At 37.0% G+C, this 17,474-nt stretch overlaps 1 protein-coding gene across 1 annotated transcript in view; it reads right to left on the bottom strand.

Annotated features, from left to right (window-relative positions):
* Positions 1–3,449: 3,449 nt before the first annotated feature.
* Positions 3,450–17,474, bottom strand: part of LOC146003676 (mitochondrial coenzyme A transporter SLC25A16-like) — a 38,392-nt gene continuing 24,367 nt past the window's right edge. Inside the window, exons 6-7 of the mRNA XM_083142037.1 lie at positions 12,049–12,190; positions 3,450–3,907 (exon numbers count right to left, since the gene is read on the bottom strand). Of these exons, the coding sequence (XP_082998163.1) occupies positions 3,730–3,907; positions 12,049–12,190 (320 nt within the window). The 3' untranslated portion in view covers positions 3,450–3,729. The remainder of the gene's footprint in view (positions 3,908–12,048; positions 12,191–17,474) is intronic.

The following is a 17,474-nucleotide window of genomic DNA, read 5'->3' as shown; positions in this document are numbered from 1 at the left end:
TAATTAAAGATGATCTGCTAAGATTATACAAAGTAAAGGTGTAATGTGAAAGACTAGGATCTACTTTATTTTCTGTTTTGTCTCTTTTCATGTATCCTTCATGTTATTAAGAGGCAGGAGATGACTTTTATACAGGAATTTAATTTACAAAGCAAGTCACATTAACAAATACGCTGACCTTTTATGAATATTTCAGATCAAAGCGACACACAACACATGTTGCTTAGTAATGACCACTTCAACAGCAACATTTCACACTGTAGCAGCACAACAGGCTGCAAAAAGCTTCCATTTCATTGGTGAAATCCTAGAGACACGTGTCAGTTGTCGCTTCAGTGTGAAATCTCCTTAGCACGTCCACTGTCAGTAAAAGAATACAAGTCTCACCAAAATGGCGTGCACACTCAAATGTTAAATTTCTGGTAATGCTTTACCAAAGGCCTGGAACTGTTTTTCTCTCTATTAAAGTTTATTTTAAAATTGCTTTGAGGATAAACTAACACAAAAATCATAGTTTGATGATGCGACAAACAAAAAGACCATGGTTTGAATCTCGGACCTTTGGCTTCGTAGTGCATTATGACGACCACTCTGCCATGAAGGCTGGCAAGCTTGAAACTGAAACTTCAAAGCAATTCTCATATTTCACGTAACATTTGAATTTGTGGAAATAATTTCAGAAGTATTCTGCACACAGTTTCACTATGGCTATTGATAGTATTTGAGGTGCCTTGCTGCCATGTTAAAAGAAAATAATCATAGGATAAAATACATTAGAACATAATCTAATCAGTGTGTTCAAAACTAAATTATGAACTTATGTTGTGCCTCAAAATTATTTTCAAAACATCTATGATTCTCTTTGCCTATTAAATTCTGCAACAAATAATTCAATAGTCACGGATGCCAGATTGTGTGTGTGTGTATTTTTCTTCTACAAAGATCTATTAAGAGCACTGGTGGCTCCAGGGGGGGAAGGGTATGATGGTATGGCCATACCCCCTGTTGTTTCACAGACGTCGGGGCGATTATACTGTATTATGTTAATTATACTGTATTATTAAACTTATAAAAAAATTGTCATACAGGTACTACATATAAAATTGCTAGAAAAAAAATAGTATAATACATTCTACTAGAAGAGAAATCCAAGAGCAAATCTTATTGCACAAAATTATCAATGGATCAACGGAAAAGCAGGAAATTTGAAATTTATTGAAATTCAATATGAACAAAAATAGGATACGCACTTACGCAAAAATGGGTTTGTTTTTGCACTTGCTTCGCTTTTGCAATAAATTGTACATTAGTCACGTACATTGGTAAAGGTATTGTAATATATAAAAGATGGCGTGAAACTGTGTAATCGATTTTCATTCTTAAGTACAGGGGAGCGCTGTTTTACTTATCGTACCCCTTCTTCACGAATCCTTAAACCGCCAGTGATTAAGTGTTGTGAAATGTAATATCAGCTGTGCATTTATGTAACTCTACCAAAGAGCGTAAATCATTAAGAGTGGACTATAATTGCAGAAAGATGAAAGACTGTCACTAACTCTTATGCTGTTAAAATACTGTATATGCCTTAAATAATGAAAATCCCAGTATTATAAACGACAGAATGAACAAATCTGAGACACCAACTAACCTACTGCAACTTTGTTACACAGTAGTATCCTGTCATAAAGTCTGTTCTAAAAAAAAGTGTCATGATCACACATATATAAGGCATCTTATCAAAAGGTTAGATCACAAGGTAAATGTGCTTTTCTTCTCCAGCACTATGTAATCAATAACAGGTATACAAATAAAAGAATTATGATATCAGTATTGCATTAAGCTTCAATCAAACGCAACCACACAGAAAATAAACCAAAATATACACACATACTTTCATCTAAACACAAATTTAAATTAAACATTTCGTAACATAATAAAAACTTTCCTACATGTTTTCAATAACTGGCTAAGTTTTCATCTTTATTTCATGAATTACTGGCCAGGTTTATTTAGTCATTGTTTCATGAATATTTTTGGCAGAAAAAACATGAAATTACTGCATTTTAACAGCATTAATAAGACTTTTCACACATCAACATTTTCTATCATAATACGTAGAAAGTAGAACAAGTTATTAAGTCATGGTAAGTTCCTTTCTTTTACAAAAACATTTTCTTTCTTCTGAACTATAACAGAAGTATAATGCGCTAAAAGCCAAATAGCAGAATAAGTTTTCATAGGAAGATTCACATATGTAAAGATTAAGATCCAAATATTCACATAATTTCCTTCTGATATTCACACTGCATTGAAGTGAAGAAAATAAATTTGAAATATGTCTTGTATGATTATCAAGATTATTGAAACATGATATAATAAAACTATTACAGTACAAATGAAAAATCAACATTCAAAGGTATTGTTAATTTGTTTTGTAAAATAATATAATTAAAAGTTTACTAACCAAAGTAAATAATAGTTACAAATGTCAATTAACCTATTTCCAAGAAATAATATGATTTTTTAATGATATGGAATAACATTAAAAATAAATAAAATTATGATAATGTGGCTACTTCCCTATCCTCTCTATGAAATTCTAAGCAATAAAAATATAATTTAAATTATACTATCAATCATCACTTAAAAAGGAAAATATTTTCAAGTCTCATTTTCTGAATTTGACAACATAATACTTCAATAGTAAATGATAAGAAAAACGTTGAAAGTATTACAAAGTTGTCTTTTCTTCCTTAAAATTTGTTCTATATATCATGTATTATGCCTGAGTATATAAACAACCCGGTTCTGAGCAATATTATAAAAATTCTGACATTTTCAATACTATTCCACTCAAAAATAGTTGTCGCACAAGAGGAAGACAACAAATTTGATATCACATTTCATTGCACTGCAATGATAAGAACACCATCCACCCATTCCAGTACACAAAGAGAATACTGCTTGAAATGTTACAGTCACAACATACAATTTACAAGAGTGTACAATAACTGAGGTACTAGTCCAAATTATACAAACCAGGTGGTCAGAATTAAAAGTTTCCCCACAGAATCCTCTGGAGCCCATTCAAAGCATTACATTGCGGAAAAACTTGGTATACAGGCTTATGTATACTGTTGCGGAAATGAATGCTGATGAAAAAAAGAAATAGTTCAAATTTTCACCACTAGGTGGAAATGTGGCGCTGAATTAACAAACTAAAGTCGGCATACAAAACTTTATTTTTAGCTCACGTCAGTACAGCAGTGTTCAATATGAGAGCCATCAAGGTGAATGGCCCTTTGAATGTGTACGACAGAATTTCAGTGATTCAGCAGCAGGATGTTGTTCACTGGGCAATAGATTCCAGCGCCACATTTCCACCTGGTGTAAAGAATTCGAACTATTTTTTTAAAAAAAATCAGTATATGCTTCCCCATGGTCTTCACAGCCTCTATACCTAGTTTCACCACAATCTGATGCTTCGAACGGGCTCCAGAGTAGGGAACTTTAATTCTGGCCACTTGGTGCAATGAAATAAAAAACAAACGTGGTTGCAAGAAAATGATACTATGCATGTTTTTTTTCCCTTTAAAACTCCTGTGATAAATGTGCACTGCACCATATTTTTACCTTAATAAAAGTAAATGCATTTTCCAATGTAGTAAAGCTTCACAATGTGATGAGATTCAGTACTGTGTTGATAGGCATTACTAACACGTGAATGCATCATCCCAATTTCATTCCTGTGTCCAAGTCTAGAAGCTGCTTCATAAGCTCGTAAGTTGAGAAGGAGACTGCAACCATTGGTATGGCTCGTAGGTAATTAATACTCATACCTCGGTACAAGCCTTTTGTCACGCCATTTTCCTTGTATATCAAGGTCAATGTTTGAGTCATACCCATCCTAAATTTAGAAAACAAGCAATTGAGGTTTATGCTTCATATATATTTACATTACTTTATATTGTAACTAGGGCTGAGCGATACCGATGTTGATGTATTGGTATCGTTATTGGGAAGCATCAGTTGGAATTTATTTACCGATACCTTTCCAGTTTTGGTCTTTAGTGGCGTCTGTGAAAATGCCAACAGGCACTTTTGCCGAGTCTAATTATATTACCATGCAATGCTAATAGGACATTATCCACTGTCTAGTGCATTTCACTATACTTATTCCAACACTATATTTTGAGAGAGTGCCTCTTCTCTCGTCTTTGTTATGTTGATCATTGATGTAAATAATTTGTCCCAAATTTTAAGTAACCTTTTTGATCATCATCGCCGGTACATTATTTCGTAAAATTCCCTCCGGCAATTTTCCTTCTCAATCGTGCATTTCTTTCTCGAGGCTATCAATAGAGGGCATAAGTTATTCATCTCGCAATGCTCTCTAGCCAAGATAACCTTGATGCCTCATTCCACAATTCCATTCATAGTCTGCAAACAGTGCATTCGCAGCGATCAAACTTCCTCCTTTGCCTTATCAACAGATCAGTTGATTGCAGCACCACCAGGCTGCAGGCCACTGCTGCACTCTACTATTGTACTTATCTGTCAACTCAGCCTTGGAACTTCACCTTAACTAAGTGTGCTGCATTGCATAGTTTTCCCCTCGTTCGTGCTCCCTTACTTCTTTTGGTTTCTAGACGATGAGATGAACAAGTTCCTTTTAGCCAGTGGTGGGGATCGAACCTGTGATTTTACTACAAATCCGATGCTCTAATTAACTAATCCATGGCCCCTCCCCCCAGAATTCTGTAACATTTGCTCCATTTATGCTACTCTTTCCAATTTTTGAGCAAAGGGACCATATTTGCTTAATTCTACATTAGGATGACTAAGAGGGTTTTGGGCCATTACTACGAAGGCTGCTTCCCTATTTTCCTTAGTTCTTTGTGTAGTACTCTTACGTTGCTCCACTGAATAAATATAGGTAAAATGGATAATGTCGAATTAACATTGCATGCTAATGTAGAACCATCATCTCTAACATTCAGAGAATTATGAATCTAATTATCCTGGAAATTAAAGTTTTCATTAATTATTCATTCATGTAACTGGAGTGGAATACTAACACACCAACATTAATTAATACTTTGAACAAGTTTTAACTATTACCATTTTCAAGCATTAGTATCGGTAGGAAACGGTGAAAGTACCAGCATCAATATAGGTATCGGATCAGCCCTAATTGCGACAAACATGTACTTCATACGTCTTTTAACATGTTAAATTTGATTTTTGTGCAGTATAGTGTAATTGCAAAGTCATGCAACCCAACATGTATGTAGGGTGAGCCAAAGATTTTATAAAAGCAAACTCTGACAGCAAAAAGAAAATATACATGCAAAATAAGAGGTAAATTTAGGACTTCTAAGGAAAAGGTGTCACATTTCACCATATGTGATCATACCCTACTTTTCTAAGAAAATACTAGGCATGTTACAGCTCTATGACTCTCAAGGTATATAAAAGCCACCTCCATTAGCAATGGATGCTAGTAGCAACCTGGTCTTTTCTCCACATTTTTTGTGTGCATGTGCTTGAAATATCCATCTTCAAGTTATTTTGTTGGAAACATGAAAAAATCAATTCTACAGATATTTGATTTTGTTATTCTACATAACTACCACACCAAAGCATTATTCAAACACAAGCTTTCATACTGAAAACTGTTCTCAAATGTTAATTGAAAATAAGCAATATCTTTAGATAAATAACTATATGTTTACAGATACATGCAATACATTAACAGTTATACATTATTATAATACCAGGTGGCCCACATGAAAGTAGCCCAGCTGGATAATACCAGAGATGAGCAAATAATTGTTTGTAACTCTGATGTCTGCAGTTAGCACCTTGTAGGGTCTGTTTCTGTCTGGCGCTGCGATGTGGCGCTGGCATGCCTGCCCGATGTGCAGTTGTTTAGTTTTGTTGTTTAGCTGGAATTCCGTTCCTAGCAGTTCTGGTAAACAAGTCACGTCGAGAAGATGGTGTTTTCCGTGCAGCAGCGGATTGTGATAGTGGAAGAATATGTGCGGACGGGGTCAATTAACAACACACAAGAGGCCTTCACTGCCAGGTACCCAGGAACAAAACCACCTGTGAAACGCTGTGTTCAGAAGCAGGTGCAAAAATGGCATCAAACCGGGTCTGTCATGCATGTGAGGAGGCGGAAACCAAATGTTGTCCAAACACCGGAGGTCATCCGTGATATTCAGCAGCAGATAACACACAAGCCCGAGAAAGTCTACCCGAAAACTATCCCAGCAGGTCGGTGTGTCACGAACAACGTGCCAGCGTGTGCTGAAGTCTCTGAAACTGAAACCATACTGAGCAACATGTGTCCAGGAACTGAAGGAGCCAGACACAGCTAAATGAGTTATGTAGTGTAATTGGTTACCGACAATGATTGCGGACGGACGTTTGGACCCTCTGCTGTACTTTATGTCCGACAAAGCATGGTTCCATTTATTTATTTACGTGAATGCGCAGAATACGCGGTACTGGTCTGCTGAGAATCCACATATCCTGCACGAAACACCCATTCATGACCAAAAAATTGGTGTTTGGTGTGCAGTTTCAGGAACACGTATAGTGGGTCCAGTGTTCCTTAAATCAACAGTGAATAGTGCAGTTTATCGTGGCTTCTTGGAAACCTTTTATGATGACCTGACACCAGAAGAAAGACTATACTCCTACTTCCAACATGGAGCCTCACTTCGAACGAATCCTTGGCGTTGATGTATGAACTGTTTACAGAAAAGCGCACAGTAAGCAAGAGGTTGTGGCCCCCTCGTTCCCCGGATTTATCCTTCTGTGATTTTTATCTCTGGGGATGCTTTAAGCAGAAGGTGTATGCAAATAACCCCCATACCCTGGCTAACTGCAGCAAAACATTACCAACACCATCCGGAGCATCACCCGTGAAGAGTTACAGGCTGTCAGCCAATATGCTGCAACGTGCGCAGAAGTGTTTCGACGTTAACGGGGGTCACTTTCAGCATCTCATGTAACATGCAGGTAAGCCAGTGTTCACATTTTCCTACCTTTCTTTCGGCCGGTGTCCAATTTTACTCCACCAGGCTACTTTTATGTGAGCCACTCTGTATTATATTATACACTTCTTTCTGTCCTTCCTTCACTCCCTCCCTCCTCCCTCCCCTCCACATACTACACTTTCTGTTAATAGAAATATAGACAAAATCCCATTCAATCTGTACTTTTCTATTAAGGATAGATATACTACGATTTCTTATTACATTTTGCAGACTAACGAGGCTCTGGCACTGGGACTCACAGCCAGTATAATCCCTTGTGGGTCTTGTGTCGTGTCCTGTGTTTTGATTGTCCAATGATCAGTTTCATCTTATCATAACTCATCCTCATCTTCAGAAGAAGCCACAAGTTGCAGAAAAGAGAAGTAAATTAAATCAATCGACCAATCAATTTTTTCTATATGTCGGGGTTCTTTATTTCCCTCCCTTTCTCATTCTCTATTGCTTACTTCATATATCTTCTCCTCTCTCTTTCTCTTAAAATGTTTCCTTCTGTTGAAGACTCGTATACATAACACCAGCACATGACATTTTATTTTTGTACTTACATAGTTGAATACATCTTTGTGTGATCATGTGATAGGAATTGGAGAATAAAATCACATGAAAATAAGAAATTACCTTAGTGAATGAAAATGGAGAGACTTCAAAATTAATAGGATTTAACCATTAAATTGTGCAATGCGGAAATACAAAATTTTATGTAAGTAATTTTAAACAGAGTTTACCGTATCCATCATGAAAATAAGTTATGTTTGTGTATTTTGCCCGGTACCTTGAATTAATTGACATTCATCTAAGTGATACAACATAGCACATATTTTAAAAATATTTACAAATATTCAAAAAACACGAAAAATGGTATTTACGTTTTATGAGTATGTTATTTGCAAAACGATGTTTCGAGAATCTATTGTTCTCTACTGTTCGAGAATCTACTGAGTTTCATGAAATTATGAGAGACTCGCCAAAAGTTAATGTGTGGTGTGGGTTAATGAAAGAGAAGATAATAGGACCATTCTTCTTTGCTGAAGAATCAGTGAGAGGAACGAATTATTTAGACATGCTTCAGCTGTCTGTGCCTGTGAGGCTGTACCTCAAATGCCTCCAGAAACCATTTTCCAACAAGATGGAGCCCCGGCACATTTTGCTATCATTGTAAGAGAATTTCTCAACGAGCATTTTCCTAGAAGATGGATATTAAGAGGATCTAAACCACTAGCTTGGCCTCTGCAGTCGCTGGATCTTTCCCCTTAGATTCTTTATATTGGGGATTCATCAAGGACCAAGTCTACAGTATGCCTGTCGAAAACTTATAAGATCTGCGTAACAGAATTCATCAGGCAATTAACAATGTGACCCCTCAAATGCTAGTGATACCTGGAGGGAATTGGAATATCGGTTCGACATCTGCCATGCCCGGGGGGGGGGGGGGGGGAGGGGGGGCTCATATCAAGGTTGTGTGAATGTAAATATTGGTAATAAAATTGTGTTTCTCTGCAAAATTATGCTCTTTTGTAATGTTAAAGGTCTAAGCCGGACACCCTGTATTTACATCTCTAAATTATGCACTGCTAATGTGTAAGTCAGAAGAAAAAGTACAAGAGAATAATATTACAAGTAACGAAAAAGACACCTATTGCTACAGGAAGCATGCAAATTTACATACCGTCTGTGAAAAAGGTCATCCCATCACCAGTCAGAAGTAAAGGCAATTAACATGGAAACAAGATAAGGCACATATAGATTAATTTATTCAAGTTTCAGAGAAAGAACTTTTTACAAAGCAACTCCTAAAAACAAAAACAAATATTATCATACTTCAAATTTTAGGTACAAATATGTGTAAAGTAATGAATGTGCCAATACATGTGCATATTGCTGCAAAGTTGACTAAAATTGATCTTGTGCTTGTTAATGAGTAGGACTACAACACTGTTATTAAAATACACCTCTAGCACTTGATTGAAATTCCACATTCACTAATAAAATTGTGCAGTGCAAGGCATGACATAATGATAACCAAACAGTGCATGCATACATTTCTAATTACAGTTAATATATTGTTAATATCGTACTGGATATTTGAATTTCAACAACTGTTGTTGTAAAGAAATGTTCCAATTTCTCCAATACATGACCTATACAGAGAAATGGAAAAGTCTACAGCCAGCAACAAATTAACTGAACTAACGGAAACATTGTGTAGAAAGTAATCTAGATAAAAGGAAAACAAAATGGTATTAAGAAATAATAAATTGGAGCATGCCATCAAATCATTAATATTAATTATTGGCTACTTTGTATGAGTTTCTCTAGGAATGATCAGAAACCAACTGAAAGTTGTTTAGAAAGACTAACGAAACTCTGGCGTCTGGGCTCACAGCCAGTATAATCTGTGGGGCTCGCGTTGTTGTCCCTGAATGCTTGTGATTGTCTCTTCACCAATCTGATCGTATCACTGTTCATCCTCATCTACATGAGTATCCAGAAAAGCGAAGTAAAATAAACTAAATCGATCAAAGTGATTGCAAAACTTTTTGACCAAAAGTGTAATTTCTTGGTTCTTGACCTATTTGTTGGTTTCTTTACTTTTTCTTCGACTTTCATGACTAGTAGACACCATGTTTTAGGTCCACTTTATGCACACAAAGGCTAATCAGGACTGGACCTACAGTTTAAAGTGGAGCCCAAACTACAATATGCCTCCATCAGGTATCAAACTCAGAAGGAAAGGGTCACAAAATGATAATCACTGAGTGAAACTTACAATTGAGTTACTAAAGTAATGGCTTTTTTCAGAACTTTCTCGGTTCATAAGTGAGTTGCAGTATGCATCAAAATGTTTTTCACATTTTCTTTCCAACAATACATAGCATTACATGCCTCTTGCTTTCCATTCAATTGTCATGGAAGTTCTCTGGATATCAAGTTTCATACCTAAACAGGATAAGCTCTATACCAGCCTAAGCTGTGCATCTTCATTTCCTATCATATTTTTAGCTAAAAAAAAAGGACACAGGGTGCTCGAGAAAATATGTTACGTACTTAGCTTCTTCTTTTCTTAAGTAAAAACCCACTAAAGCCACCTGGTTACATGCCTTATTTAAGAAAGTGAATGAACAATTCTACTTCATGAAGATTTAAAGCTTTATATTCTATTGGAAGAATGTTGGTAACCAGTGTAGACATTTTTTTTCATTTTAGTGTCATTGTCATGTTACTATTAAGATTAAATACGAAATTGCTATCAACAAGTATTTCCTCAAAATTCATGTCGAAACTCACCAAAATTTTCTTGTGTCTGCCAATCACAAGCCTGGATGAGAAAAGGGGGGAAGGGGGACATCTCATTAAAAAAAAAAAAACATTGTCCCACTGGCTCTGGCTAATGCACTCCACGGCAAAAATAATCGCCCCCTAGTAATAAAGTGTAAAAATTTTCTTTGAAGCATTATTTCTTCATTTGTGGATTTATTTCAACAATGTAATATTTACAACAGTCAGTGTGCGTGATATTTTAAAGTACATACTATGTAGATGAAGGAGGGAGTTCTTACATTTTCCTGCAATTTTGCACATTATTATTATTATTATTATTATTATTATTACTATTGTGACCCAAATTGCAATAATTCCTTGTTATGTAAAAGGTAAAAAAAAAAGGTAAAGTTCTCCCCTGTGCATAGCACCATGCCATGAAGGCATATAGGGGGTGTGGGGGTAACGCCCCACACTTTCTTGATCCGGTTGTGAGCGGGGGTGATGTGATCAGCATCACGCCCCTGACCGCCTTTACCTCCCAGGATTTCCCCCAGGTACCCATGTTATTTGACGCTGGGTGGGTGCCGGAGCCGCTTCCATCGTTAGAAAAGTTCCCGGATTTGAACCGGATGGGGATCGAACCCGGGTCCTTGTTATGTATATTTTTTATTTCCTTGGACTAAGATCTGTAACACCCTGCTTTCTACTAATTTCAATTTACTGTACTTTGTGTGAGCAAGAAGGAAGACTTCTGATCAAAAAAACCTTTCAGCAAGGTTATGCGACCAATCCCTAAACAAATGTAACAATTGAACTATACATCAGACCAAACAAAGGTAACTAAACAATAGTGGAAGGCAATAAAAGCCATAAAGCTTAACAATTTAATCAACTAACAGCTTCCTTTGTTGATTTCTTCATTATTACCTTCATTGTTAGGGTAAGTTAAAGATCAGAAAATGTTAAAATTACATATAGTATGTACAATTGTCAAAATAATTACAAAAAAATAAAACATACTGCTTGAAAGAAAATATTAGATATTATCACTAGGGGGCGATTCTTTTTGCCACGGAGTGTAGTACTTTGTAAAATGCCACAAAATCCGGATAACGGATATCTGGATTTCAAATTATCTGATGTCCATTTTGGATGCAATGGATAATCCAAATATCTAAATATCTGGATAATTTGGATATCCACATAATCCAAATATGTAGATAATTTGGATATCCAGATAGAACAGATTTGATGAAGGATTTGTGGAAAATATGTACAGTGAAATACGAAAATGACTAATAAAAGAATATATGGATAGCCCGTAAAATGGATAAATGATAAAACTGTCCGAATAATGCACATATCTGGATATTTTGGATAATCCGAATATCTGGATAAATTCAGAAAATCTGAATATCATATATCTGGATAATTCAAATATGAGACATCCAGATAATCTGGAGATTTCAGATATCTGAATAATCTGGATTTGGCCATCCCTAGTAAGAATCCCTTGCCCCGGCAGAAGGAGTCCTTCTGCACAGGTAACAGAAGAGGAAACCTGATCTCTTCAGAAGAGAATCACTGCCTTGTGGCGAAGAGGGACCTTCAGAGCCTGAGATAACCCTCACAGAGAATCAGTCTGATTGGAGGCCAAGATCAGGTGCTGTGGGCTAATAACCTGAAAGTTACTTAGTATAGAATTACGCGTGAAACTCACCCAAATTTCCTTGTGTCTGGATTCATCATAGCGAGCTGCATTCTCCTCCTTGTAACATCCATGGGATAGGATACGCTCTGGGCTACAGCACCAGCCATTCCTCCACACAGCAATTTAGCTGGGATAAGTAACACAAGTCCGCCTACAAGCAAAAAAAAAAAAAAAAAAAAAAAAAAAATCTGTTTGTAAGGTTTTGAGATTGATACAATACAACAGGCCCAAAAATCTGTTTTAGTACATGTGGTGAGAACATTATTTCTTTTTTAGCTTTCCCTGTTTGAGATTACAGCATGTTTTGACCAAAGACTTCCACATGATGATCTTGTGAAATATCAAAACATTGAGCACTGCATTAAGGAACTATATCTCGCATAAAAATGAATAATATTTGCAGTTTAACAGTGACAGAACAATTGGAAAGAATTTTGATACTATGCTGAATTTGTGAAGAAGGGTTGTTATTATTAGGGCTGAGCTGATAGCACTTTGAACCGATGCCGATACTCTCACCGATACCGATGCCGATACTTGTATAATTCAAATTTAAAATAACGAAGGCTAATTATACATATACATACATATATATATATTCCGTCAAAAAAGTACCAGGAATTTGTAATTTAAAAGGCCCGCGCTAATGATTTTTTAAAAATCTCTTTTTCCGTAAGTTGGTAGCACTGTACTTAATTACTATGCCAAACATGAGTGCGATCTGTCAACCAGTTTGTTGCTGTAAATCAGTCCACTTCAGTAGTGCATCACGATTTTTACAATGAACAAAATTATTGAACAAAGAGTTTGCCTTAAATTTTGTGTTGCGAACGGAATTTCGTGTGCTGACTAGCTAAAAATGTTAGAAAAGACTTATGGTGAATCAATTTTATCAAAAACACGGGCTTACGAGTGGTACAAAGCGTTCAAGAAGGGCCGAGAGATCATCGAAGACATGCCTCATTCTGGATGACCTTCAACCTCTTCAATCGATGAAAACATCGAAAAAGTGAAGGAAATTTGCTCGATAATCACCATTCCAGCTTAAGAGAGATAGCTAGTGACCTTAACATCTCTCACGAGTCTGTTCGTTCGAGTTTGGTGGATATTTTGTGCATGAGACGCGTTGCCGCACGGCTTGTTCCAAAAGAGCTGAATTTTCTTCAAAAACAGTACCGTGAGCAGGTCTCTTTAGATATGCTGGATCGCACCAATTCTGATCCCACATTCATGGAACGCATCATAACTGGTGACGAGACATGGGTCTACGAGTTTGACATGCAAACAAGTCAACAGTCATGAGAATGGAGGACAAAAGATGAACCGAGACCGAAAAAACCACGTCAAAGTTGCTCAAAAGTCAAGGTGATGCTCATTGTTTTCTTCGATATTCGTGGTTTGGTGCATCATGAATTTGTTCCAGAGGGACAGACGATCAATAAAGAATACTATTTGGCCGTAATGAAGCGTTTGCATGAGAAAATCCGTCAGAAACGGCCAGATTTGTGAAACAACAATTAGTGGATTTTACACGACGATAATGCGCCATCGCATAGAGCGACAGTTGTGAACGATTTTAAGGCCAAAAACACAATAAATACCATCGATCAACCACCACATTCACCAGATCTAGCCCCATGTGACTTCTTTGTTCCCAAAACTAAAATTGCCACTCCGGGGTACCCGTTTTGACTAGATTGAAGCCATAAAGCAAAATTCGTGGAAGGAGCTGAAGGCCATACCGGAAAGTGCCTATAAAGAGTGTTTTACAGACTGGAAAAAATGCTGGCATATGTGTGTTGCATAAAATGGAGCCTACTTTAAAGGCGACAGAATGTATGTATGCGTGTGTGTAATTATTATTATTACATTTTATATGTATACATTTCTGATGAGGGGCGATGAATAAATTAACCCACCAAACGATACTCTGTTGCAACGATGCATCTCAACTTTACAGTCTTTTTCTAGATCAGTGAAATCGATCAGATGTTTCAAATATGAGAGAAATATTAAGAGTAGCTAAGAGCTAGATAATTGTGTCGTCATCATCTGCCCCCTTACCCCCATATTGGAAAAATGAGATCATGCCTCTTTACCTAGTCTAAAACTACGGGATCACTCTTCCCAAACTAACATTAAATCATTCATGAACACAAGAATAATTGGCGATTTACCAGCCCCAGACACGACGTCTAATGTAAAACCAATCTCGGTTTCTTTTTTGTCCTTTAAAAAAGAGAACAGAAATTAGAAAACGAAATGTAAGGAGAGAATGAAAACTTACCAGTCTCTTTCTTCTATATCAAGCAATTGACTTCAGTACAGTGATATTCCGACGTGACTTTGCTTTCGATATACATACTATCGGGAAATGATGTCTAAAAAGAAATAAATGCATAGTTCTATCGCTTGGAGTGGAAGGAAATCCAAACCGATCACTACACTTTCCAGAAAGTAAGCGCCATCAACTGTTGTTCAAAGAAAATTATTACCCTGCTGCTTTTCCTGTGCCGAAACACACCTGCTGAAACCCATTTATCCACGTGAGGACAAACAAAAGTCTAAAGTTGGAAACGAATAGGGGGATTAGCCTACATATTTGAATTTCCAGGAAAATGCTGTGCTATGTCTGAGACACGTCCACCACTTTCAAGGACAATGACCTTTTTGACTGTGGGAAGTCTCTAAAGAGAGCGAGAGAGAGAGATGTCCGCAAACACCAAAGAAAGTGGAAGGATTACCCACATGTGCATTGTTGGCTTTCGGGACGTCATTGGGGTTATTGTTGCACGAGACCGCATCTGTACGAACAAAGCCTGGTAGACTTCGAAGAGAACGGAACAGAAGCAGTGAACTCCTATGGGGATAATTCCACGTTACGCTTGATTTGCAAGATACTTGACTGCGAATCTTATCTGAGTACGGATCTTTGTGTCACGTACTTGCTGTTCATGGAAACTTAAGTACAGGTTCATTTAACAAATGCACAACTACAGGGTGGCTCAAAAAGTCACTTAACACCCTCGGTACAAGGCCACTGCAGCGTGCAACATGGAAATGGTGATGATCAATCGTTGTCAGGCCAAGGGGGAACCACATTGACGCCACCCGCACGGTCGGCGGCCATCTTGATGTCCGCCATCTTGAATTCAACTTTAGAATTTTAAATGGGAAGGGGGTGATATGATATATGAAATCAGGCTAGAATTTCGCGAGAAATGCAATGGTAAAGGTTTTTTTGATGTATCTTTAACCAGTAAAATGTTATGACTGAATTCTTGTAAAATTTGCTCCTTTTCGAGGTGTTATAAAAGTGTCATAAAATTTATTTAGTGCATCGGTAATGCATCAAGATCAAAGTGACGTCTAGGGAGAGAAGTTAGCATGCCATTGCACAAGATTTTAATTGGATACATCCATGAAGAGCTGTGCATTATGAATGGTTGTCGCGAACAATTTACAGTGTGACGCTTCCATTAAATGAGAAGTCCTTCACAGTGACAAGGCTAATGTTTATGTTCATAAGGAAGTTCATAAACAGAATATTCGATGCTTTTTATCTGATAACTCATTTTCGACAGATCAAACCTGAATGGTTAGTGCTGGTAAGTTAATGGTGTCGCATGCTGAGTGGAACACGATTGGTTAGTCAATTTTCCTTCAACGGAACCTTAAATGCTTAGGGCTCCTTGGATTTGTTAAATAAATCCTTGCTTATGGAAGAAGGTACTTTTTACAGAGCTTTTTCAATAGGGAGGAACACCAGAACACTATGGGTACGTTGTGAAGCAGTTTCTGTCCAAAGTTAGTTATCAGATGAAAAGGGTCGCATATTCTGTTTATGAACTTCCTTATGAACATAAACATTAGCCTTGTCACTGTGAAGGACTTTTAATTCAATGGAAGCGTCACACTGTAAATTGTTCGCGACAACCATTCATAATGCACAGCTCTTCGTGGATCAAAATCATGTGCAATGGCATGTGAACTTCTCTCCCTAGACATCACTTTGATCTCGATGCATTACCGATGCGCTAAACAAATTTTAAGGCATTTTTCTAACACCTCGAAAAGGAGCAAATTGGTACAAGAATTCAGTCATAACTTTTTACTAGTTAAAGATAAGTAAAAAAAACCTTCACCATTACATTTCTCGTGAAATTCTAGCCTGATTTCATATATCATATCACCCCCTTCCCATTTAAAATTCTCAAGTTGAATTCAATATGGCGGACATCAAGATGGCCGCCGACCGCGCAGGTGGCGTCAATGTGCTTCCCCCTTGGCCTGATAACGATTGATCATCACCATTTCCATGTTGCGTGCTGCAGTGGCCTTGTACCGGGGGTGTTAAGTGACTTTTTGAGCCACCCTGTATTTTCTATTTTTTTCAAAACCAAAGGTAAGTTGGAAAAAGTGAACGAACCTTTGAAAGGGAAGAAATTTTGGTTTTGGCTGCACTTCTAGCAACTCAAAAACAATGGTATCGGCTAGTATCGGTGCAAAAATATTAACCGATACTTACCCGTATCAGCTCAGCTCTAGTTATTATTAGACCAACTGACACTATAAAAGGTCACTTGCCACCTGCTTTTACAAAATTTCTATTTACATTAATATGTAAGTATTCCACTGCAATTATATGCCTCTATTTACCAGAGTTTTACTGCACAGTATTCAAGACTCATAGAATATTCAAACAGCTGCCATTTAACTATAAAACCCAATTCTTCACAAAATACTGGTGTCAAATAAATTATTTGAATTTTGCATGATTACCATGATAATTACATTAAGTGAAAGTGTCATGCAATATTTGATGAACGCTTTGGCATTCCATATTTCACCGGTGTCCACCACAGCTTCACTAGGTTAAACCATAATGTCATCAATTTGCGAATCGAAATGATGTAGTCTGCTTTCAAACTTGTCCTGATTCATGATATCCGTTCTTAGCTATAGTACGGAATGTCAAACAGATTTTGTTGCACTGAGTGCGAATAAACTGAACACAGGCATGAACTGTTGACATTTTTAATAGTACTGCTCCTTCACTTGCATGCAAAGTGAAATGAAGTATGTTGATGCATGAAAATACGCGTCTGTGTTCTGCTGCAACATGCAGGAAAGCCTCCATTTGCAATATTCAATATTTTTATAAACAATATCACTTAAATTTGTAGTGCACATGCATAATGAGGTGGTGTGAAGTGAAAATATATAATATTCATAAAATATCTTCTGTGATTTAGTCTCTATCAGTGACACATTAAATGGAAATGTGTGTGTGAACTTTCCAAATCTAGTCTTAATTTGTTTCAGTATGAAGCTTTCTGGATTTCACCGAATCCGATGTTATTTTTGGTTTACCAGTCTGGTGCACACTGGTGAATTCGGGAAAGTGCTGCTAGTTTACACTTTGTAGCATGGGG

The sequence above is a fragment of the Lepisma saccharinum genome, chromosome 20, assembly GCF_977018435.1.
Source record: "Lepisma saccharinum chromosome 20, izLepSacc3.1, whole genome shotgun sequence".
In the NCBI taxonomy this organism is placed as follows: Eukaryota; Metazoa; Arthropoda; class Insecta; order Zygentoma; family Lepismatidae; genus Lepisma; species Lepisma saccharinum.
The sequence above is the reverse complement of the archived record's forward strand: the minus strand, read 5'-3'. Positions and strand labels throughout refer to the sequence as shown.